General features: G+C 46.3%; 1 protein-coding gene across 1 annotated transcript in view; it reads left to right on the forward strand.

Moving 5' to 3' along the window:
• LOC131264149 (serine protease filzig) overlaps window positions 1–24,075 on the forward strand; it is a 38,417-nt gene extending 14,342 nt beyond the window's left edge. The window contains exons 2-8 of the mRNA XM_058266438.1: window positions 16,668–19,750; window positions 19,841–20,036; window positions 20,120–20,306; window positions 21,325–21,509; window positions 22,054–22,169; window positions 22,307–22,426; window positions 23,911–24,075. Coding sequence (XP_058122421.1) covers window positions 16,668–19,750; window positions 19,841–20,036; window positions 20,120–20,306; window positions 21,325–21,509; window positions 22,054–22,169; window positions 22,307–22,426; window positions 23,911–24,075 — 4,052 coding nt within the window. The remainder of the gene's footprint in view (window positions 1–16,667; window positions 19,751–19,840; window positions 20,037–20,119; window positions 20,307–21,324; window positions 21,510–22,053; window positions 22,170–22,306; window positions 22,427–23,910) is intronic.
• The last annotated feature ends 933 nt before the right edge of the window (window positions 24,076–25,008 follow it).

Here is a 25,008-nt window from a genome sequence, read left to right on the forward strand (position 1 = left end):
TTGCCCCCCCAGCCACCGCCTTGACGAAATTCACTTTCCTCCACTCGGTGCGATGGCGCCCGAAAGTGAATCCCACGTTCCAGTGCGCATGAGTTGATCGTCCCGGGAAAACGTTGTGCCAGGCCAACGTCGAAAGCACCACCACCGCCTTCTTTCGCTCGGGAAAAAGGGAACGAAGCGTTTGATTCCTCTGTATTGTTCATCTGGCGGCCACCATTCTACCGCTCGGTGCTTTCTAGTGCCGAAAGTAAAACTTCTTACATTGTTGTGCTCGAGGTTCGAGGAAGGAGGTTGCTTGGATTAAATGGAGCCAAACAGGTTCCACACGGATGCATTTTCGCTCGCTTTTCCTTTCGCTCCATTAAATTCTTTCGCTACCAATGTTTGTCAGACAATGGAAACATAAATCGTGGGAAAAGAATCCGATCATAGTTGTTTCTAATCAATTAGATAGTTCACTAAATGATTAAGAGTACCCCGTTTAGGGCAATTGTAAGTAGCAAAAGTATCTATAGTCTATTTATCTACATAAAACTTGTATCAAGTATCAAGTCAAGTCATCAAATCAAGTATAAATTCCTTTCACCTACAATCTACAAAACAAAATTACCTTCTGATTGATGTAAACACAGTTTTGGAAATGTTTTTCAGGATTTTAAATGTACTAGTAAAACCAATATTTTCTCTTCTGGACTTGTTTTAATTGCAACGCTTCTTTTGTTTTTTTAACTGTTAGTCAAAGTGGAAATGGATTCACCAAAATATTAAAATAAATTTAATTTAAACAGACTGTATGATGAAAAAATATGCTCTTATGACCTTAACCAATGATGCATCCAATCTAAACTTTTTTAAAAAGAGAAAACTGAAAATTAACTATTCCATTCCTTCAAATGTGGTTTTCTTTTCCATTTTGATGTTTTGATTCGAAAAAAATCGAACCAAGAAATTTAAATTTTACTCTAATAACTTTCCGTATTTGCATGACTTTCCAATGTTTCCAAAAGCCTTTTTTCTAATGCTACTTGTATGTGTGTCATGCATCGAAATTTTGTGAAAATAAATAAATCCTTTACCGTGTTTTTGTGAGCTCCTTTACATTTTGCACAATTATAAATAAAAGAAAAAAATTGTGGTAGGATATTTTTAACCACGTACCAAAACAACCTTTACCGGATGCAAACAAAACATTATCCTACATGAAATCATCGTGTGGAGCCCGATTCCTGTTTGCACACCCTCAGAAAGGTCGTAAATTTCGCGAACCGGTCAATTGACGGCCTTTTCGCGGAATTACCATTTCCCAATAACACACACCATCGGCCAACGTTGGTCCGCGTCACGAAGAGAGGGAAAGTTTTATGGCACGGTTTCAAAATGGCTCGCAAAAGTTTATTCTGTGCCCTGGCCGACACCTGACCAAATCGGGACTCATTATGCATTCACGATGAGCTCGATGCTCCGGTTGCCGGCGCGGTGCGGTGAGGAATTCTGCCAACATTTTTATGGATTTTTATTTTCGGTAGCATCAACCCATCAACGTAACCGGAACCGGAACGAAAGCCCGCAAAGGAAGCTCTCGCTGCACCTTGCCAGGCTCTCGGGGTTCCTCCTCCGAAACACGGATCTCCGCCGACGGAGATAGCATCCTGTTTCGCAGATTGTACTTTTCCTTTGTTCGGAAACAACAACATTGTGCACGTCAAACCCGTGGCAAGCGTGGGTCTTCGGTGTTTTCACCGTCTTCCGATTGCTTTTCCCCAGCCAATTACACCGCGTTCGGTAAAAGCGTGATCGAAAAATGTAAAAATAATCATAACGACGAAACGCGGAGCGTGTCCCGGCAGGAGCCGGTTGTCAAATTAACCAGAAAAACGATGACGAGAAGCGACGATCGATGACGCTTCTGGGCCTTGTGCCGTCGTATTATTATTATTTCCGTACCATTTTATGGCTTCGCCCGATGGGCTGTAAACGGGGTTGTAAAAAAAAAGGCAAAGCAGAAAAACGCAACTGAACACCGAAGCCTCATAGATGGTGGCTCATCGGTTGGCAAAAAAACTTTGGCACGCTTTGTTGTTTTATGCTCCGTGCGATTCCCCTGCTGGGTTTTTTGTATTGCGATTGAAAATTTATTGTCTGAAAATAGTTTGATTCGTAACGGGAAGGGTCGAAGTTCGGGTTCGTTTGCGTCATCGGGAAGTGGTGAAATGGCAAACGTCAAGTGGGAGACAATTTTCGTGAAAAAGGTAGTTCCCGGTAATCAACATGTACATAAAAAGGAATCCTTTTGAGAAAAGAGCCATTTTATAACAAAACAGAAGAGTGAAACAAGAAAAAATTATATTATTTTAACTCCCTTTGAAATGTGTCTAACTCTGTTTTGTTTCTTTTATTGTCTTTTCAGGTGAGTTAGAAAATCCAACCCCAAGAGCCTTCAAGTAATGTGTAAGTTGAAATGATATTCAATTCCCTTTGCATCTGTCAGTCAGCTTATGATTCAGTGGAACAAAAGAACATTATTGCCCAGAAGAACTCTCCAGCGTGTCTTACGGAATACGAATTGTCTTCAAGTAGTAAGAACCGATCTTTGATGCATGACAGTTGGTCTCTCAGTGCTTGCTTTGTTTTCTTCCCGCAGTAAGTCCCCGACATGACGATCATTTTAATAGACAGTGTCGCATAACAGAAGCTCCTAACAAGTTGTTGACTCTTTGGAGTTCTCCTCCTGATGGTACCGAACGAGTCTAGAGACTATTTATTATCCCTCCGGAGCTGAAAGACGAAGCTTCTGCAAAAGTCTTGTCCATTGATTTGCGTGCACGGTCGAGGAGCCAATGTCAATCAGTTCTCGGGAGTGCAGGGCTCGGCCTGCTTAGGAAGGCTTTCGACTCCACAACCAACCCTGGTGACAAGCGATGGTTCCCGTGATGAATGTAACGAACCGAAACCGAAGCGGATCACTGTTTATCAAGGGAGTCGCACACAACGCGGATGGTCATGGCGGGCGAGGGTCTTCCTTCTTCGTGCCTCGAATAAAACCCGCCCCGCTCCGGGAACTCCCCGCTTTTCCACCAGGTTTGACCGCGGTCGCCAATGTAATCGCGGTGTCAAACGCATCGCAATGTGCCACCTTATGTGCGTTGCGTCTGGAGGAAAGGGCCGTCCGTGTTGGGGGGATGCACACAAACTTGCCCCTCCGCGAAGTGCCCCGGCCGTTGCTGTCCCACATTCGCGTACATTCGAGCCGAGTAAAACCGGGTGGAGAGGAATCCAGGACATAACGGGAATACGAGTCGGGCGGCCCGTGGTACTCTCCGCGTGCACACAAACAACCACCCGTCCGGTTACACGATGGCCTCCAAGTGGAACATATGTGCAGCATGATCTCGCGAGTCTGTTATCGATGCGTCGATCGCATTCGCCGTGTTCGGCTCGTCTTTGACAAACACATCAACACGTCAACAATCAAGCCACCTGCCGGGACGTCCCTGCGCGGTCTTACAACAACCTGATGAGGTGATGTTTGACGATCATTTTCGAAATCGAAATCGAGATCGACCGTGGCGGGAACAACATTAATTTACATATTTCTCGAAGTAACGTACCGATTATTCCATCGTGTCTTTTTATGTTTCTGACTCCTAAAAATAGAGAAACTACATAAAAACCTTCCAAAGATAAGCTCTTCAGGAAGGAACGAGACGCAGCTTGATGCCATAAAAAATGCGGCATCCAAGAGGAAGCTAGAAGAACTGCGATTCACCTTCAATCGAGGAGCTTCTTGATTGCTCTCTTCAAAACCCGTGCTTCAGAATCGGGTCAAGAACATTACATGATGATTGCGTTGGCATGAAAGAATAATGCGGCAATCAAATGTATTCATCCCTCCCGAAAGATTTCTGGAATGTAGTTTATTTGTAGTTCGCTTCTGTTCTTGATTTTTACACTGCAAATGACGTTACAACCAAGCTCGCAAAATGCTAAACTTTCAATGGTGGAATCGAAAGCAACTCCCAACCGAAGGCACTGCTCCCTTTTTTTTTCGCCCGCACGCGCGACGTGCGATTGGAAACTTTCACGATATGTCATCAAATGTCCCGTTTCAATTCAATGATATTCACTTTCAACTACTTCTCCAACCGTCGCGCGCCGTTCGTCGTCTGCGTGTTCGTCGCGATGCGGGTGACCTAGAAAAGCGTCGAATCATAAGCATCGATGCGGATCCCTCGGGTGGAAAACACTCGGGTGGGTTGGGCGGGTGGAAACACCGGGAGGAGAGGGTGATGCGTTGACTCTAAATTTCTAATTCACGCCAAAAAAAAACCCCCGATGGCTCATTTGTCGGCTGGACGGGAAGAAACCGGGTATGGTTGCAAATTATCACACCTGCGTTCGGCCAAGAAGTTTTCGTTCACACGAAAAAAAACACACACACACATGCAGAAGCAGGAGGTTCTCTTGTGGCCCATTTTTCTCGCCAGTTTTGATGGGTTTTCGCGCGTTCGCGGAGAACTTTTGCTTGTTTCCCACCGTTAAGATAACCCATTAAAGTACGAACAGAGGCCCTCACTTCCGATGGCGCACCGGACTGTTCCATAAGCGGTTCAAAAACGGTAATCGCCGCGAGAACGATTCAGGTTCACGGGGCTCAAGAACATTTAGCGCCCGCTTCGGTTATTTTGCTTCTGTTGTTCCAGAACGCGCACCAGCTTTACGGTTCGATTGATTGCTCGGTGTGTAATTTCGGCGTCATAATTTCGATAACTCGGTCATTAAGGCCGACATTAGCGCAGGCACTGATTGCAGGCGGGGGAAAAAGAATGCAACGGAAGTTGGCGAGGGAAGAAAAAAAAAGGGAAGAACAATCTGCGGTCAATTTAAAGATTCGCACTTTGCTACCGTTCCGAATGGATGAGATTAATCTTGGCCTGGACTGAAATTGTAAACGAATTATATTTATACTTACGAAAACTGTTTTCCAACTAAAACAGATTTCATTCGAAAAAGCAATAATTGTTATCAGTGCAAAAAGTAATATTCTAGCTTCAAATGTCTATCAAAGCAGGATAAAAGAAGAAACATTATGATGATGTAAATTGAATCTATAAACCTATCAAATTTCGTAATGATTGTTCGTATAAAATAATTGCGTTTTAAAAAAAAGGACACTGTAACAATGCTTAACACCGTTGTTTGTATTACAAATTATTGAATTAGTAAACATTTTCTTAATTCTTGCCCATTCCTGTAATCCATTGTAAATTTGTTTACGTGATAAACAGGTCAAAAACAATAAGTTATTTCAAAACTATTGTAAAATGTAAATAAATAAGTATAACTAACCTAATTAGCCATCGCATTTCATTGTTGCAAATAAGTGAGCCAGTTCATGTTTATCTGCTTTTTATTCCCAAATTTATTTCTTTTGAAATACAATTGAAAAAAACGATTTAAGCCTTTTCTTTTAAAAATTAAAAGATAAGTTATTTACCCGAAAATTGTGATGTTGATGATGGTGTTGTGTTCTACTAATAAGTTTGCTAAAAAAGAGTATATTATTTTCATTTCAACCAAAACAGTTCCACTCATTGTTTTGGATTTTCATTTCTACCAAACAATTCCACTCAACATTCGAAGTAACAGACATCGATACAATACGGTATGATACTGAACATGAAAACGCTTATTTGCTTCTAATATGTTGCTGCTCGGCGAATACAAGCAAAAAAAAGGGGGGCGAAATCCCTATTCCTATTCATTCCCCAATGGTCAATGGGGTTGGGCATCGAAAACCAAACTCCACCGTTCCTACGGTTACACAACTTCATTCGAGAGGGCAGACGGGCAGCCGGCGAGCGGGTAAAAAAAAAACATCCGTTTATGATCGGCCCCGTCCGTGTACCGCTAGGCCGACGCCACGGAAAGTCCCGTAGCGCCGGAATGCTGGACTACCTGCGCGATCGCCTCTAATCAAACCGATCGATCGGCCGCCCTGCCAAGCAGCGGACCGACGCTTGGAAGAATATGACCGAAAGCCTAATCATTCGGGGCCTTCCCCGCGAGAGCGTACCGGATACCGTTGTGATAACACGGAGCTTTTCCGGCTAGAACAGCCCGCTTCGTTCTCAATTTAAATGAAAAATCATTTAAATCTCATCGGAGGTGACCCAGAACGGGACCCGGGAATCTAGGTTACTGGATTGGGCGCAAAGAAGGTTCTAGCCGGCAACAACAGAAATAAAAAAGAACATAATTGATCAATTTTATGGTAATATAAAGCCCGAATGTGTTCATTAGAAGCACAGTTAGAATGCTCCGCTACTGGTAGAAATTTAGTTCTGAGCGTCGAACGTGTTGGATGCAGTATCAATAAGATTCTCGGCAACAGCTGCCAGCTTGGTTAACAGCAAACCTGATTCAGTTAATTAATTGGAACTTTTCGGATTGGTTTAGCCATGATGAATAAATAAACAAACGAAGTTTCATCGAGATAACGAACTATCGTGAAAGGTACCGAGCGTGTCGTTGGAAGTTGACTATTGATTGGTTTATGCAACCGAGTGACATTAAAATTTCATACGGAGCAAACTAATCCACACCGGTGATGGAATTTGTCAAACATTCTCCAATCATGTTCGTTCGATTCCCGCAAACTCCCGGGAGGCGCCGGAACTATTGCCGGGATAATTTCGAAGCCCCACCGGTGCCATTTTTATCTCTAGTGTCAGATAATCACATCCAATCCCGCGAACCCGGGTGGAGCTTATCCGAAAGCCTCTACCGGAACCACACGCGGCGCAGTTTTAATTGCGTCCAGCCCAATTAGTCGAATCACTGTTTAATTTATTCATATCGGTCCCATCCTCCACGCAAGCAAGGTGTTAAACATTACGATGCGTCGGACACCGTCCGGGACCGAAACCGATGGGCAGAGGGAGTTCGGAAGGTGGGGATCGACATCAGGGAAACGGTTATGCTACCGGACACCCTGCGGCGGCCATGGGGACGTCGATGGGGTTGGGTTGGAAAATTTCAGCACTGGCCCAATTAGTCGTCCGGCGGGCTTTTCCCGGTTGTCGAAAAGGCTTTTCCGGATTGGGCAAGCCCACCGCCCAAAACGACGGGGGGTGGGGGAAGGGGTTGGGACGCGGGAGTGATACACGCACGAACGCACTGATAGTAACTCGGTCACTCGGCGCGTGAGTTATTCCACTTTTGACCAAAATGTGACCCAAATATGGTGCCAAGCGAGGCGCCGCGGCGCCTTACATTACACTCGCGGGGCGACGCGGGAGACGGGGGAGCTGGAGAGTCATATTCCATATCCGACGGTCCAGCAGAGACCAACCACAGCGACACACACGTGCAAGTCGGGTACTTGCAGGAGTGTACGTGAGCCAAAGGGAAGCACAAAGCCACACGAAATTATCACACCTTTCTTCAAGACGGCCATGAGGAATGTGTGAATAGAATAACGTAAGTGTGTTGGGCTAATTTTCAAATCCTCTCTCTTGGGAGTTTTTTGTTTAAGGAGTGAATGACGACATAATACTGTTTTTAAAGCTTAAACCATATTTTGAATGACATCATAAGGAGGAACTAGTGCCTAATTTTCGGAAAAGATAGACACATTTTAAGAAATATAGCAAACATTGACAACCAAAGTAACCAACCTTTCTAAAAGTCATTCAAGGGTTTACCAACTAAAAACAGCAACGTTCGACGCTCTCATTCTGCCCCGTGTTCACACCTGCTTACGTTCCAGCTTTTGTTTTCTTCTTCGAACATGAAACTGATCACGTCTACTTCCCGAACACCCAAGTTGAGGCAAAACATAAACCAGAAGCGTGCGGAAACAGAAAAGCTCCCTGTTCCACCAAGGGCGAGAAAGGTGAAAGAATAACCCACCAACGATGAGTGACCACGTTTCCACGATGACCAACGGAAGTGGCACTTCGCGAGTTAATTTATAACTTCCGATCCGGGGAGTTGCCGAACGTCGGAACGGCGTAAGCCGACCGCGAAAATCTAAGTCACGGGGAAAACAGGCGTCCAACGGCGGTGTGTTTATCATCAATTATGTGTTTTGAGCTGCCGCCCCCGACCCCCAGCCCCGCCCCAGTATCGGGCGACTCATAACCCACGATCAGCGATCATGATCACCTTTTTTCTTTATTTTTGATCATCGTCTTATCCGCGTGCCCCGCGCTATTGTGTGGGTGATTGTTGTTTTTTTTTCTTCTTTTTCGAATCGTTTCTTACGGCGAGCTCCGATGGATCTCGCGTGCGCCGAAGACGGAAAGCAAAATAAACAGAGCAAGAAATGACGGGAAAAAAGAGAAAGCCACCGAACAATTCCGCTTCAAAACGTCACGCGAGCGCGAATGTTTTGGGATGAGCCCGAAGTGGCATCGAAAAACTACAGCGACAGTTTGTTTTCTCTGCTTCCCGCACGGGACCGGGACGACCGTCAAGGTTATCCGGGGGTTGATGTTGTCTGTGGCAGTGGAATGGGCCAAGTGGGTTGCTAGAAGTGTCGGAGATAATCTGACGAATGAATGGAATGCGATGGCCGAGCGGAGAACGAACGAAACGAGTTTTGGTAGCCATGTTTTGACTGGAGAAGTGTGTTGTTCTTGCTACAAATCTGACATTCCAATGATGCGATCTTTAGGAAATTAATTGAGCTCTATTGTGCGAAGATTACTGACGAAAGAGAGAACTAAGAAGAATTAAATTTACGACAATCATCTAACCTAAGTGATATTGGACAACCACAATAGTTTAATCAATTTTAAGTATGAATGAAATAATTCATCGCGTATTTCTGTTTTTTTACGTTGTTTGATAATGAACTATCTTGAAAATAAGTGAAAGATATAATGTAATAGTTGATAATTCTTAATGATACTTTCACCATCAAGCTAAGGTTTGGAGTTCCGTCAAAGTTCAGAGGATTTTTTAAATTTTGATCTGTTGTAAAAGATTGCCATAATTCTACCTGAGTTAGAAGAAAATTAAAAAAGGCAATTTTCACCATCAACCAGAGATTTTCAGGTGCTTTCGATGTGGCGAACAACATTACCAATCTAGAGGCCACCTTGCTAGATCAATTTTCTTAGGTTATCAGAAGAAAATACTTTGTATTGAATTTGGCATTTTTAACACGTTCTTAAATTTTGAATAAATCCTGTCTTAGACTCTGACATGTTGGCCATCTAGAACATTTTTCTTCGGTATTCAGAAAAGTTTGATCCATATTTTACACCCCCGGACATATCCTAGATGATTGCCACATTTTAAAACAAAACCTTTCGTATACTCTGTTTGCGAAGAAAATTTGTTTATGTGCACAATTTAATCCACCATTCCAACCAAAGTTTACCGCCCGCCGAAAGCAATGAAAATCAACCGGGGAAAACATGCTGGCGTACCGAAATATCTCACCCACTCGCGACGCCTGGTGCGAAAGCGTTATTATTTTACGTCATGGTGTTTATCACGGCATTAATTTCGAACGTGACTAAGCCCCCGTCCGGCAGGATCTTCTGTCTGCTGTAAAGTCTTCATTCCGCCGAATCCTAAAAAAAAAACTAACAAAAAAAAATGCTGGGACACAGTGTCCGGCGTGGAGCCAACAAAACAAAGCTCGCGGCTCTGGGTGGAGTAATTTTCCGCATCATCGCAAATTCACCGGCCGTGTAGTCGCCATCGTGACGTACGTTCGCTTTTTCTTCGCCGAAACCGTGCGCCTGATGAAGAAGTATTCGGGGGAAACTGTGGAAAGGTATCTTTTATTCAGGACAGTTTCCACCTTCACACCGCCTTTCTCCACCAGCCTCGAGAATAGGCACAGCACGATGTCCGAAAAAATGTCTGCTGACATGGTGCTTTCCTGTTTTTTATCCTTCCAAAACTTGTTACGGGCCCGGGAGAATGGACTAACTCAAACCGAAACCGTATGTTTTGCTTCCCTTCGTGGAACGAGCGGTAATAACGACACCCGGACGCTGGTATAACAAATTTCCCATTCATTCGTCAGTATGAAAAATCATTCTCAGTGCCCGAAAGCATGTTTGTTTATTTCCCATTCTGCGCCTTCGTTGGAGTAGAATGGGAACGTTGGTGCTGTCCGGCGTTGTCTGCGCCAACGAAAGAAATACCACATGTCGCTCTCAAAAACAGCATCTCTTCATCCTTGAGCCCGGCGCAACGACACCAATCGGTGATGGTGCACTTTTCCCATCCTTGTTCTGTTGTGCTCCAGCTCGGCTTCGAATCGAGAACATATGTGCTACATTAGTGTACTCGGACTCCCGGGCGAGAATTGGTCCGATTTTTCAACCTGTGAACCCTTGGCCCAATTACGCCCGAATGATTAATGGTTCTGCCGGGCGGTGGCCCGAAAGGCGTCGGTGGCTCGGGTTTTTAAGTGGGGATCGTTTTGGGAGACCCATTACGAATTTACCACGGCGGCCCGGGCCGGCGGCCAAGGGGAAACGGCGCGAGCACCCGGGGGTATGAAAGCAACTGTTTGATTTATTGTGAGGCTCTTTAACTTCGTTTAATATCTTTATATCAGCATTTTATCCTTAATTACTACTTTCCATCTGCGGGTGAGCGTCTTTGTTCGTTGTTTAGCACCCTGGGACTGGGTTAAACATGGACCCCTGAATAGACGGGCCAACGGAAGGACCCGTGCAGGAGGATGATTAATAGAGCTTGCACGCTGCGCTTGATATACTTTTCTCATTAATTTCAATAATTTATAGACCATGATTCAATCAATGCCGCGTGTGTGTGTGTACGGGAGTGTTTGCGTGTGTTCTTAAACTGCACGGTAATTGACATAAAATGTAGCTGAAAACTGTCGGATTCACCCCCGGGGAAAGTCCTCCCAACCTTCCCATTCGGAACAATTCCGAAGAAGTTAATCTTAACGCCACTTTGCGGTGGAAAACTCGCGGCGAACCGTTTTCATCCAAATAAATAACTTCTTCAACAACGGAGTTTGTTAATAAACATAATCAAACTGAATCGTGTCTTCTTCGTACAGCAAATGTCTTACTCGGAAAAGCATCGTTCCGACAATTCCAACGAATCGCTCCAAATGAATAATAATTAACCGTCAGAAGATATCGCACTGAAATGATAATCCACTTTATCATTTTTCCCCAGATCTCTTGTGCGCGTTTGTGTGTGTGTGTGTGTGTTTATCCCAACATCATCACGCCTTGTGTTCTCCAAGCCGTAGTCGAAAACGAAGAGATAAGTTTTTGATTCCGGAAGAAAGACTTATCTCGCGAAAAACAACCATTTTTCGGCGAATGCTCATGCCACGGAATGTTTTGGAAGGCGTTGCGAAAGGTCTTCCCCGGGAAATGGGAAGTTTGGCACCAAGCCAAAAGGTGAGGGTGAAGGTCCTTGGAAAATATTTTTGCCAGTTTTTCCGACTACCCTCAGCCCATCGATTTCTATTCAAATGTCGGCAGTTTCCCAAGAGGCATTTGAAGGCAATTGGCTCATCAGCACCCAATTGTTTGCCCTTCGTTCACTATTCGCTTTTGGGAGAAATATGGCCAAAGTGGTACTACACACATATTTATTCATGAACATCGCTGCCGAAAGTGGCAAAACAACGGCAGGCCGAACTCACAGGCTGCACCGGTCCATGTCCTGGGAGAGATTTTTCTTTTCATTGTGCACGCCACACCTCGTTCCAGACTCGCTGATTAGCTCTAAGGACTAACTCTAAGGTTGGAGGAAGGATGGTGCTTGTGCGAGGCGACGACATAGTCGAGGCCTCGACTAACCTAACCAAGGACAGTTAGGCCGGGAGAGATTATACGGCTGGGATTTGCAGATGAAGACAGATCACGGCCGAGCCGAGGTACCGTTCAAATGTGCAAACCGCCTGCCGGTACGGTACGTTAAAACCCGGCAGAAAAGGCAAACCCAGCCAAGCGTTTGTGCACCTCGAGAGAAATGGTTGGAATGAAAATGAAAATTAGATCAACACCACACACGGCCACACTGCAGAGGTGTGAACCGTGTTACGGGCGGTGTGGGTGGTTCAGAGCCATCTCGTACGGGTGGACTCGTACAATGGTATCCTGAAACGTGCACGAACGAACCCCGAGCAACGAGCGGACTAATGAAGCAAAATCCAGGTCAACGTAGGTTCGTTCCGACGTCTAGAACACCTGGCCTAATCCCCAAATGGATGCAGGTACACCAGGAGGGTCGTACATCGCAATAATATTATGACTGGTGCCATTTTGAATTAATGAAAACCGTGTTAGAGTCGGAGATTAAAATCTTTCCAAACTCCCGGAGGATGATTCAAATGAATACAAAATAAAACAAAATAGGTTTTTCCAAATGAAATAAAATTAACACGGATGCATTGCACCTTGATTATCCTCAGTATCTCAGTCAAAGCTAACTATTTTCACATAAAACACTATAATTTCTCGTTTTTCCACGACTTTCAGGCGTAATGGCTTTTTCGAAAAGTAAGAATGGAAAGTATGGAAAGGAATATATAAGAACGGAGAGAAGAAAATAGTAAGATTGGAAAAGAAAATATCCAATTTAGTTTTTGTTAACGAAACACCAAAGAGTTGCAAATGATTTGGAATATTTGGCTTCATATAAATGAAATAGATTATGTATGTTCTCAACTACCTGAATATGCTTCGAAAGTGCTGATAAGCATCCCAATGGCGAGTGCTTTGATTATGAGACTAGTTAGAAGAGATAAAGACAGAGTAATGTTTTGTATATAGAAAAATTCAAAAATGCTTATAAATATACATTTTACAAACAACCATTAAACATTTTTAACCTGCTCGGTTTTTAACCTACTGTTTTTAAACTGTTTTCAATCAAAACCGCTCGTGTTATGCAAACATGAATTTTATTCAGGCGAAACCACGGTATTTTTATTTAGAACACTTTTTAGATTGCATTTTCAATTATTCTCTACTTTTCTAGAATTTTATTCTATCTCAATCAGCAGATTGTTCAAAAAAGGTTTTTTTTTAATTCTGTGAAAATAAACAACGGTTCAGGATTTTTATATTCAATCAAAAACATTGCTATTTCCACTTTCAATCTACGAAGATGCTGTAACACCACCCTGACATCTTTATTTATCCATTTCGCTTAAAAGTATCTCCATCTTATGAATCATTCCGGCGACTCCCCGAACAGCAGCCCCCAGCCGGGTCGTTTATCTCGTCACTTTCGTGCGTTAATTCGTGATTTCACTTTTCACCCCGAACGCGGCCATAAAGTACCCCGGCTGTACGACAAAATTAATGATGCATAGATGCTCCTCCCTCCTGCTTCGCGCTCGAGCAACGAGATAATGTGAACTTTCGCACTTAGCATATCAACGGCACGCCAGCACTCCCCGGGAGTCATTCGGCTGCCAATGATGGTAAGCTGCCGTGCAGGGCGGGAAATGGCTTACCAATGCCACATAATTCTCACCCGAAACGCCTACCGAAGGTGTGGGATTAGCGCACGGCAGCCCCAGCTGGTGGATATAAGGTCCCACAAAACTTTCCACCGAGAGCGAAATTTATACTCACTCGCGCGGGGCAAAACGATGCGAGGGAAAGGTGCATGGGATGGATTGATAGCATGTTCCCTACGGCACGCGATTGAACGCTTTCGGGGCTCCTCCGTAAGCCGTTGATCGATAACATGTTCGCTAATGGCTAATGTCGGCTCGGCGTGTGAAGCGTTATCCATTCCCATGCCCTTGACTTTTGGAACCGTGTGTCAACCGTGCGGAGACAAATGATCTGTACACCGCTTCGTTGGAAATTAGTTTCTAGAAATGTCGAGATTATGTGAAGCGTGGTAAATGAAATCCCAAAGAAACGCCTCCCAAAATCGATACGTGATGAAGCAGCGCAAACTTAAAGTATGGTGAAAAATACAAAACGGATATAACTTCATTAGAACCCCGCTTTAATTTACACGTTTTCTGAGTAAACTTGTTCAAGCACCTCCACCTGGGGCGAATTAATTCGAACAGACACTTTGGCACGTCCACACCCGAGCTGCTCTGACGTCAGAGCGACACACGTGCGGGTCAGGGTTCAACAAATAGGGGTCGTGCTTTTTACTGCCCGAACACCCGAGCGACGACGCAACCAAGATGGAAAGCGGGTGAACGGAGATGGACGAGGAAAATAGGATAATCACACATCGGCCCACCCACAGCGCCCAACGCCTCGTAGTTGGGCAAATACGTCGCTCCAATACATCGCCACCCACACGCAGCAACCGATGCTCGGAGGTCGGAGGTCATGTAACGCTCCCTCGGCAAACGTTTACCTTTCATTTCCTGTTTCCCGCATGGGGAAGGAAAGGCCGGCGAAGGGAAAAGGAAGAGGGAAAAAAAACCTGCGACCACATATCGCATCATGGATTATTCTAGACGATAATGTTATACGCCATCCGCTTCCGCCTCGCATCCGCAGGCTGCCGTTTGCACGGTTTTCCATGGAGAGCTTTTCACCAATCCACATCCACACCATGCTGCCTGTTACGTACGAGTGCTTTATTAATATAGAACGTTTGTCGATTGCGGCACGTACGATTGTGGTTAACGATATCGTTTTTTTTTTTTATAAGCAGCAAAAGGATCTGGTTATGTTTAAATAAATAGGGCCAGTCCGGGTTGTTATTCTCCTGCCTTGAATCCATTAAACAATAATTTTCGACCGATGGTTGCGAAATACGTGTTAGAGATTTTAAATTCTATTTATATGTTTCAGTTCGGTAGTGCATCAGAGCGGATGTTAGCAGTGCATAAGTTTCCTGAAAGGGTTAGCGGAAAAGTAAGGTTACGGCACGACCGCGTGGTGACGCCGAGCTGGAGCTCAGGTCAGACAAATCCTAGCTGCCGCACATCTCGTTCTGTTTGAGTCAATCAAGCGGACCACGAGTTCTTGTGTCCTGACAACGGAAGGAATTATCCCTCCCGTGGCCGGCCCTCCCGGTCCTAAAGGACGAGCCCCTTCATAGGAGTTCGGACAGAGTTGGTACGCCTCTGATTACGTGTAAGGGAACAAATTGTTCGACTTAGCGTAGGAGGATATACCCCGACTCGCATATCGAAAGAAGAAGAAGAAGAAATTCTATTTATGATTGCTCCTAAACTAAACTAATAAACTTGTAGTTTATATTCCTTCAATGTTTATGCAACTAAGACTTTTGTACTATAAAACTTCATAAAAAGTCAGGTTTTGTGCCGAAACTACAATTAAGCTATTTACTTTCAATAACGTTTAATAACCCACTTAACATGTGGACGAGTCATTGAAAAATACATTCTTAAGTCTATTCAAAATAAAAACAATGTTTTTCGACAACATAGTTTAACAAAATGTGTGGAAAACATAAAAACGCAAGTTCAAATTCAAGAAAAAAAATCATAAATGGAATATCAATCAAACAACGTTCAAATAATATTCAACAATAGTAGAAATTATCAACTTCCATATTTTTGAAGCTCAAAAACTAAACTTCAATTGTTCTCTTTAGTTTTCAATCTTTAATAGTTGTTCGAAATGTGTTTTAATAAAGTTTTGTCCTATCAAGCTGATTGAAAGTAGCTTTTTTTCCAAAGCACACAGTAAAGTGTGTGAGTTTCATCAACAAAACCGTGTTTTACGCTCTTAGACATAAATCAAAGCGACTTAAGCGACTGGAGTTGCATCAATCCATGGAGAGTTTTAATAATTCTAACTACAACTGACGAAAACCCGAATGTGTCCAACGAAAATAGCTTCCCACGCTTTGGTAACCGATTACCATCACCATGGAACATGTAGCAATATTCTACGTGACCATAATCTCCCTGCCATATCATTCATCCAAAAACTACGGCCAATTTCGATGTTACCGTTGCTTTGCAGCATAAAAAACCGTTCAACTATCCTATTACTTCCACTACTTCCGCCGGACGATAAGTTTCCAAACTCGAATCCACACGAACACCCTTTTCTGCATGCTCTGTACGTATTTTCCCGTTCCGTTTTAACCTATTTGGTTTTTATATTTCTTCTAAAAAAACTCACCAACCCATAGCAAATGCAATCCGAGTTTCGCTTCCGACGCCTACGAAAAATCGATACTTTCGCAAACGCGCTTCCGGGCTGAAGGTAGGGGGGTGGGAATGCGAGGGACACAAGTAGAACGAACTGGAAACTGTGAATGCGAAACATCCGGGAGATGTGTATTTTTTTTTTTTTTTTTTGTTATGTTTTCCAACCGTCATTTTTTCGGTCCTTCCAGTGCCGACATGGCAGTAAAATTTACTGTTTACCCTACGCTGCAGCAGCGGCACTGCAGATGAGAAGAACTTCTCCGGTGGGATGGCTGTCACGGCCCGAAACTTGCCCTAGACGTGTCGTGCTCCTTTCAAGTCACGTACACCCCCAACTCACCCGCGCTCTGGCCGCGCCGTGATTGCTGCTTCAAATGCAGCGTCATCGTTCGGGTCAAAGTTGTGACAGGTTTTCAACAGCCTTTTCCCTCTTTTGATGCCAGTGTTTCTAGCATGTCTCTGCAGAATTTTTTCAGTTCATGCTATTTTTTTTCTAACGTTTTAATATCCTCCTTTTTTTCTCTTTCCCACACAGAGAGCCGCAAACTGTTCGGTGGCTACCGGATAACGCCAAAGTTCTGCAATGCTACGCGGTCGCTGCTGAAACGTGAGCCAGAACGCCGTGGGCCGACGATTTGTATGTTCAACCACGAGTGCTTCCAGCGGCAGGGCGAGGTGGTGGGTGCCTGCATGGACGGGTTCCTGTTTGGGACGTGCTGTGAGCTACCGCTGACGAAGGACTCGCTGGCACACGATCCGCTGATGGAGCAGCTGAACGGCACCGAGCAGTCGGGCCAGTCCTCGCTGAGTTCCGCCATCGCGAGTCAGTACGAAAAGTTCGGTAGCCAGATGTCGTCCGGGACGGTGTACGATCCGGTGCACCTGGAGGAACCGACGAAGCAGGGCGACCAGTCACGCCCCGCCGGTGAGAAGGTGAAACCGGCCTACACGAAGATCCAGAACAACAACTACATCGTCAACGACGACCTGGACGAGGACATTGTGCTGAACAGTATCAGCGTGAACAAGTACGACGTGGCCAACGGCGCGGTGTCCGTGTACTCACCGTCGACGAACAAGATCAAGACCGAAAGTGAGGAGCAGCCGGTCGTTTCGTTGTCCTCACTCGGGTACCCCTCGACGACGGAGTCCGGCGAGGGTCAGTACGGTAGCAAGGACGGTGTGTACAGCTCGGAGTTGCCTTCGCTGCTGAACTCGTACGGCGAGGGGAACTCGGGCGAGAGTGGTCCTTCCATTTCCACCGATACAAGCACCGACATTACGGCCGCTGGAGTGCAGCAGATTGCGAATCAGATCTTCCAGGAGAACAGTCAACTGTTTGACCATAGTGACATCACACATCCAGCAGCCGAAACGGATCTGCTGAACGAGCACGGCACGGTGGATGAGAGTTACGCGAACCCGAACGACTTCTCCGGAGTTCCACAGGCGTCGCAGGCCGTTCCGGAGGTTCCACCGGCCACGGCTAAGCCCGTCAAGGTGACCTACCCGAAGCCACAGTTTAAGCCACGCCCGAAACCATCGCCAACGCCTGCCAGCGAAGGCAGTGGCCAGTACGTGTTGGTGCAGACCATCTCTAATGACACCAAGAACAACGAAACACAGACGAAACCAACCGTCTCGATGAATAACCTGCCCTCGATCGAGTCGATCATCTTGATGCTGAATGATTCCAGCGTTGGACCACAGTACGACACCGAGCCGACGGCTGCGAACTCTACCAAGGCACCGACGTACGAAACGGCCACTGCTCCCTCGACGTACGGAACCGCACCTTCGATCGACTACGATAAGTACGGTCCGACGAGCTTCTATATCACGAAGCCACAGAAAACGGACGCACCAACGGTTACCCACACCACGAGCAATGTTCCCTCGACCAGCTACGTCTACAGTCCGAAGCCAACGAAGCGGCCAACGCTGGAGCCGGTGGTAGTGCAAGCAACTCTGCTGACAAACAACGCCGGTTACGGTGGAGTCCCGCAGGCTGATCCGACTCCCTCATCAACGCACCGGCCGGCTCCGACGAAGATCATCGTCTCGTCCAGCAGCACCTCCAAGCGACCGATACTTATCACCTCGGACACACTGGCTGCCGGATACTATACGGGACCGACACGTCCCGGATCCACGGTGGCTATATCCTCCGTACAGCCCACGAAGAAGGTGACGACGATTGGTACAAAGCGACCCGGGTCCACCACGATCAAACTTCCCGAGTACATCGTACAGTCGTCCACGCTCTCACACACAAATCCCTCAACGCTGGCCAACGTGAACTACATCCAGATTGCGAGTGCCTCCGATAACCCATCGCCAACGGTACACATCACCCCGAAGCCGGTCGTAGGACTGGTGACGTCTTCAAGCTGGAACGGAAAGCCATCCTCTTCCCCAACGGCTGGCCCGAGCAGTTCCCGGCCAGGGTTCTATGAAAACACACCCCCAGTGTACCTGTCCTCCATGGCGGACTTTGAAGACGAGGGATACTTTGGTTCTACGAGCCGACCCGGTCTGGATGGAACCGTTACCTCGACCGCGATCTACACCATCGTCGATGGGGGCAACAAGATCAGCAACTTTGCCTCGTCCACGTACGCACCTTATGGACCGACGCCTTCGTACGGTGCCACCGCTTCCTATCCACCGCCGTCGCTGAACCGAGTACCTCCAGCTGGACCATCTCTGCAGACGTACGGACCACCGGCACCCGTTGAAGCGTCCACGATGAAGAACGAGCTCTACACGACTCCGGACGACGTCAACAACTTCCCGCCGGTGCGCAACCCTAACCTCAACATCACCGACGCGACCGCCATGACGAACGTGACCAAGATCCAGAACGACTTCTACGGCACGCCCGCCAGCGAGGAAGACAAGGTGAACATGCTCGTCAACAAGATTGTGCAGACGTTCAACGGGAACTTCGAGGAGCTCGAGCAGATTCTGAAGGAGCGCAAGAACCTAACCCTTACTGCCACCGCCCCGGCCCCCGTGACCGGTGTTCCCGCGTCACCCTCTTCCACGGCTTCGGAGAGTACTTCCGCCAGTCCAACCGCGACCAGCAGTACCACGGCCAAGCCAAAGAAGAAGAAGAAGCGTCCGAGTGGAAACCGTAAGCCGGTCAATGGAACCACCACCGGCACCAAGAAGCCGACCACGAAACCGACCGCCCTGGCCGATGCTCCCCCCGCGGCCGGAAACGGAACTTCGGTGAAACCTTCCGCACGTCCCTCGAAGAAACCCACGAAGGTGCGTCGACCGAGCAACTCCACCAAGCCAACCTCGAAGCCAACCGCTACGACCGGCGTCACCACACTCAACAAACCGGCGCCCGCCAACGATACCCCCGTGAAGCCGGCCAAACCGTCGTCCGGCAAACCGAAACCACCGACCGGCGGATCGTCCTCCGCCGCACCCGCCTCGAAACCGAAACCACCGCCGGCCAAACCGTCCGGGGGTTCGACGACCACCAAGAAGCCGGTGCGCACCGGCACCACGGCCAAGCGGCCGACGCGCAAACCCAGCACCCGCCCGACGCTGGCCGACGCCGACCTGAGCACCGTCCAGCTGACGACCACGCGCAAACCGACCAAGGTACGCAGCGACTACCGGCCAGGGACCTGCATGACACAACAAAATGTTAGCAACTCCACTTTTTATCAGTTGAAAAAACCACTCTTATAGGTCACGAAGCGTCCCACCAAGCGCCCGTCGACGACGACCACCAGCACCACGACCGCCGCGCCGGAAGACGAAACGATCGACGAGGAGGAGAACGCCGTGGACGGCGAGGACGAGGAGGACGAGGAGGAGGAGGATGTCGGCGAGGAGACGAACGAAACCGGCGACCAGCAGCAGGCGGCGGGGACGAGAAAAATACGTACGCACCACCGTCCGTCGGCCATCTTGCAGATCTTACCCTTCATCCGGGACCGTTTCCTTTGCTTCCTTGTTCCATTTTAGTGTGCGGACAGCGACCGTTGATGAAGAGTGGGCGCGTGGTGGGCGGCAAGGCGTCCAAATTCGGCGAATGGCCCTGGCAGGTGCTCGTTCGGGAGTCGACCTGGCTCGGCCTGTTCACGAAAAACAAATGCGGTGGAGTGCTGATCACCAACGAATACGTCATCACGGCGGCTCACTGTCAACCCGGGTAGGTTCCGGTGCGGAAGTAGATGTCAACCTAGACAATGAGACAGATGTTTCCGGTTCAGTGGAGCACAAGGGAGCCGTAATATTCTTGCTATGGTTTCCTTAGATTGCTAGGATGAGTTAGACAAGTCGATGAATAGACATTTCGGAACAGGCTTCCCCAACTATTCGTGCCCATTTTTTTCTAAAAACCTTGCCTATGAATTAGAACAACTTTTAGAAGTGTTCAAAAGGTTGGACCATAACGATAAAACTCATTTCCGACTCTAGGAGTTTTTCTAGTAAAAAAGTTTTATTATGCTACCCTACCTAAAATTTTAAAATCAATCACTGGCGCGAATACTTGAGAATAATTATGTCTTTCCTCCAAAATTTCGTCTAATTAACCCTAAGATTTAGTAAGATTCAATTGTTTGGATTTAGTTTAACTCAGACTGTCACAAAAACTAAGCCCGGATAATTAATCAGAACAGTAGAGAGGGTTTGAACCTGATTGAGATGAAATAATTTAATTCAGTGAGCAAATGTTAACCAAATAGAGTTCAAATGAGGCCAAATGTATTAAGCTCTAGTCAAATCAAACGCACTTTTGTGCGAACGGAAGCGGAAAATCGTCTCCAAGCTGATGTTAGTTTAAACATCAAACAAGTGTATGCATAGTTACCAAAACTTTACTATATTCTTCTACTTTTAACAGTGCTTGTAACAAAGCAATATTTTTCCCCTTTCGCGTCTTTTCATACGCTTCCAATCGACATTCCCTTAGGACATAAATTTCATAATTTTCAATTTCGAATATAAGCCGTAATTACCAAAATTCTAAGGAAAACATTAGTAAGAAAACAAAATATGAAGAACGAGTCCTTATAGAAGAAACTATTTAACAAGAAAAGACATGACTGTTGGTTTACCAAACTATCGCAGCATTATGCCATAGCGAGCGCGTTATTAAAGTTATTATATTGTGTAATATTGCGTAACCAAAAAACTCATCTCTTTTCTACATCCTTTTTTTCCAGATTCCTTGCGTCATTGGTGGCCGTCTTCGGCGAGTTCGACATCTCGAGCGACCTGGAAACGAAACGCTCCGTCACCAAGAACGTGAAGCGCGTCATCGTCCACCGGCAGTACGACGCGGCCACCTTCGAGAACGATCTTGCTATTCTGGAGCTTGAAAACCCCATCCACTACGACGTCCACATAGGTACGACCACATGGCTGTACAAACAAGCACGCCGTAGGCATAAGCAGGCGACCAGATTCCCTGCCCTCCAACCGACTCCAATCTCGGAGAACCGGTCTCGGCGATAGAAATCGCATTTCATTGAAATGTTTGCCGCGTCCGCAAACGGTTCCCGGTTCGCTTAGTATGCACGGTGCGGAACTGCTCGTCGTCACAATCAAGTGTCCTCTTGAGTTTCTCGCGCTGGCTCTCAGGATTTCTCCTGGGACGACGAGAGGCTCCCATCGAGGAAAAGTCCCACCGTACCCACGGGGCACGCCAACCTTTACATAATCATCTTAATCCACTCCATTTACGTGGGCAAATCATTGAATGTCGATTCACTGCTGATTGCCATCCATTAGCGATGGCACAATCGGCCGTAGGTCGATCGGCCGGTCCAGGACACACACACATAGACACATATAAACACTCTAGTCAATTCGTTTGCAGGTCCTAGACTCGTTTCTGTACATTCGACCCGCCCCTTCCTAACGGCTTCACCCTTTACTCCGTTCCTTCCCAGTGCCAATCTGCATGCCGGGCGACGATGCCGACTTCACCGGGCGCATGGCCACCGTGACGGGCTGGGGCCGGCTGACCTACGGCGGCGGTGTGCCCTCCGTGCTGCAGGAAGTTCAGGTAATTAAACATTAAATCATCGACATCGGCCCGCACCGAACAACTCGCATTACAACTAATGAGATTTCGTCCTCCTCGTTCATTTGCATTTTCGCACCCACGCCGGTATCCAAACCCACCCGCCCCTCCCCCACCAGGTGCCGGTCATTGAAAACAGCGTCTGCCAGGAGATGTTCCACATGGCCGGCCACAACAAGAAGATCCTGCCGTCGTTCGTCTGCGCCGGCTACGCCAACGGCAAGCGAGACTCCTGCGAGGTACGTACTGCGGCATGCTCAACTTTTGCCACGATCGACGGAAGTGGAACATAAAACGGTCCTCTCCCTCTCCATCTCCTTCTGCCCTGCGCAAACACTTCGAATTTCCACCGGCACGTATCTACAATGCCGGAGACACGAATCACGTCGCTCCCATTATTGATGGGACGAGCTTGGGTTAATTAATTTCAGCCATCTTCCGAAAGTATTTCATTTGCATACTACAAGCGCTGACCCCTGTTACCCTGCTTCTTCTTTCGGCATGAGGTACCCGGCGCCTCCATCAAGCGTTCCCCAACAGGGAACCGATTGTTCCGGGTCACTTTTTAACTGAAGCTTCATTATTAATGTGAATTGAGAACTCTGTTTTAATATTTAGATTTTTTTACGTTATGTGAAAATTTCACATAAATTGACATCCAAATTATTATTTCTTACATGATCTTGTGGTTTTTTGTAGTACTTATCTATGATGTACTATAATTCAGTTACAATCCAACATACTTACATTTGAAGTTTGTATTTCAAATATGTCTTTTCACATGTAACTCCAAATTTATATAAATATTCCTATGAAAAGGAAGCTGTTTCACATTGTACTTTCATTATAATTAAAAATAAATTTTGATTATCCAACTCCTAGTTTCGACTGCATGAAAACAGTTTACAAAAAGTATCAGCTTATGTTGCATCAATCATTATAGATGGTAATAAATTTCAACAATAAATACTGCTTGAAAAAGGGCATTACTTTATTCTGGGACTAAAAGTTAGAGTTCCCCAGAACAGTTCCGCGTTATTTCTATGATAAAAAAAACATGAAAATTATCTATTTGAATAGTTTTTGTACAATATTGGTGCACCTAGCTAAATTTTGTTTATTCCTGCTTAATGTTCGTGGTAGTGTAAAACGTTTGACGTGTTTCAATTCCCTAATGCCCTGGAACAATGCCGATGGTTAATTTGCGTGTGTATACCTGCAGACCCAAAAGGATTTAAATCTTTGCCTACTATTGTTTCCGAACAACGGAACTAATTATCTTTTGAATACAAACAAACACGTTTGCAAACCGAATAGAAGTTTTTGTTCCACCCTAGTAAAGGTAATTATTACGCTTCGTAGTAATTAACCCTGCCTAAGGTCTCTGCCGGTGGCTCCAAGAGCCTGCACAAACGGTGCCACTTTCCAACAATTGCATCCAATTACGTTTAATGATATTACCCAAAATAACCCCATCAAAGCTTCCCGTTCCGACGACGCGAACCGCTTGATAAAATAATAAAAAGATGACATTATGTTCTAATTAAAACGAATCGATCGTTGGCAGCCAACACCGCAATTCCTCCCGCTTTTCCCGGCCCCTCCCTCGAGGGTGTCGCAAGTTTTTTAATGTAATTAAATTTCATCCCCCGATCGAATGGTCCACCGTGTCGTCGGCCATTTTTCGTTATTTTCTTTCGTTTCTATTTTTCATTTTCCCCAGGGTGACAGCGGTGGCCCGCTGGTCCTGCAGCGTCCGGACGGTCGCTACGAGCTGGTCGGAACGGTGTCCCACGGCATCCGGTGTGCCGCCCCCTACCTGCCCGGCGTCTACATGCGCACCACCTTCTACAAACCCTGGCTACGAAGCGTTACCGGTGTGAAATAAGACCCCACTTCCGAAACCGGACAACAACGACGACGACGACGACGATGGTGGCCGAAAGGACTATCCACCCCATCCACCCACCGGCCCCACCCTCCTCCCACCCGGTGTCCTGCCGTCGAAAAGGGTGCTAGTGTGCGTGCGCGCGCGTGTGTGTTTCACATTGCATGCACTTTGACGCGAGTAAACGACGGATGCGAGTGCTTCACTTCTATCCTGTGTGCCTGCGAAGGGACTGTATGTATGTGTGCGTTGTTGCGTGTATGTATGCCTGTATGACTGAACAATGTTGTTAGTACCGTTAGTCCGCACAGCTCAAGGCTCCTTTCCTCGCTCACTGGACCTCTCCTAATTTCGGAAGAGGATCGTTCCTTAGTTGCGCACAGCAAGGAAAGATCCCGCCTTCCATCCTTATAAGCGGTTAGCGTGTGAATCTGTATGTGTGCCTGTGTATCTGTTCGAGTAGCTGCGAGGTCCAACTGGGGAGATGGAAAGGAGTGTAGAGCCTGTGCAGGAACCGTAGCAAGTAGATTTAGTATAGAACTGCAGACGAATGCATTAAACAATCCAAAAGTGAACGAAAGCGCATCACACAGCGAATGCACTTTACTTTTGGTTCCAAATAAGAGGGCAAAGGTAGAAACAAAAACGAAATTGTTAAGACACTAAACAGTTAAGTAAACAATCGAAACAGTGAAGAAGAAAAAAAACGGGCACAAAAAGCTAGGCAGAGGTTTGATGTGATTTGGAGTCATTGTTAAGCGTAATTTATTATAATTTATTAAACTTGTTGTTAGCGGTTCAAACTATTTATTAAAAGAAACTATATATTTATTCCGTAAGATGGCCGCATGGTGGGCATGCAAATTAATCGATGGAAGAAAAAAAAAACAACGAAAACCCGCCTCGCCGAGCACGGGAGAGGAAATAAAACAA

The sequence above is a fragment of the Anopheles coustani genome, chromosome 2, assembly GCF_943734705.1.
Source record: "Anopheles coustani chromosome 2, idAnoCousDA_361_x.2, whole genome shotgun sequence".
NCBI classification, from domain to species: Eukaryota; Metazoa; Arthropoda; class Insecta; order Diptera; family Culicidae; genus Anopheles; species Anopheles coustani.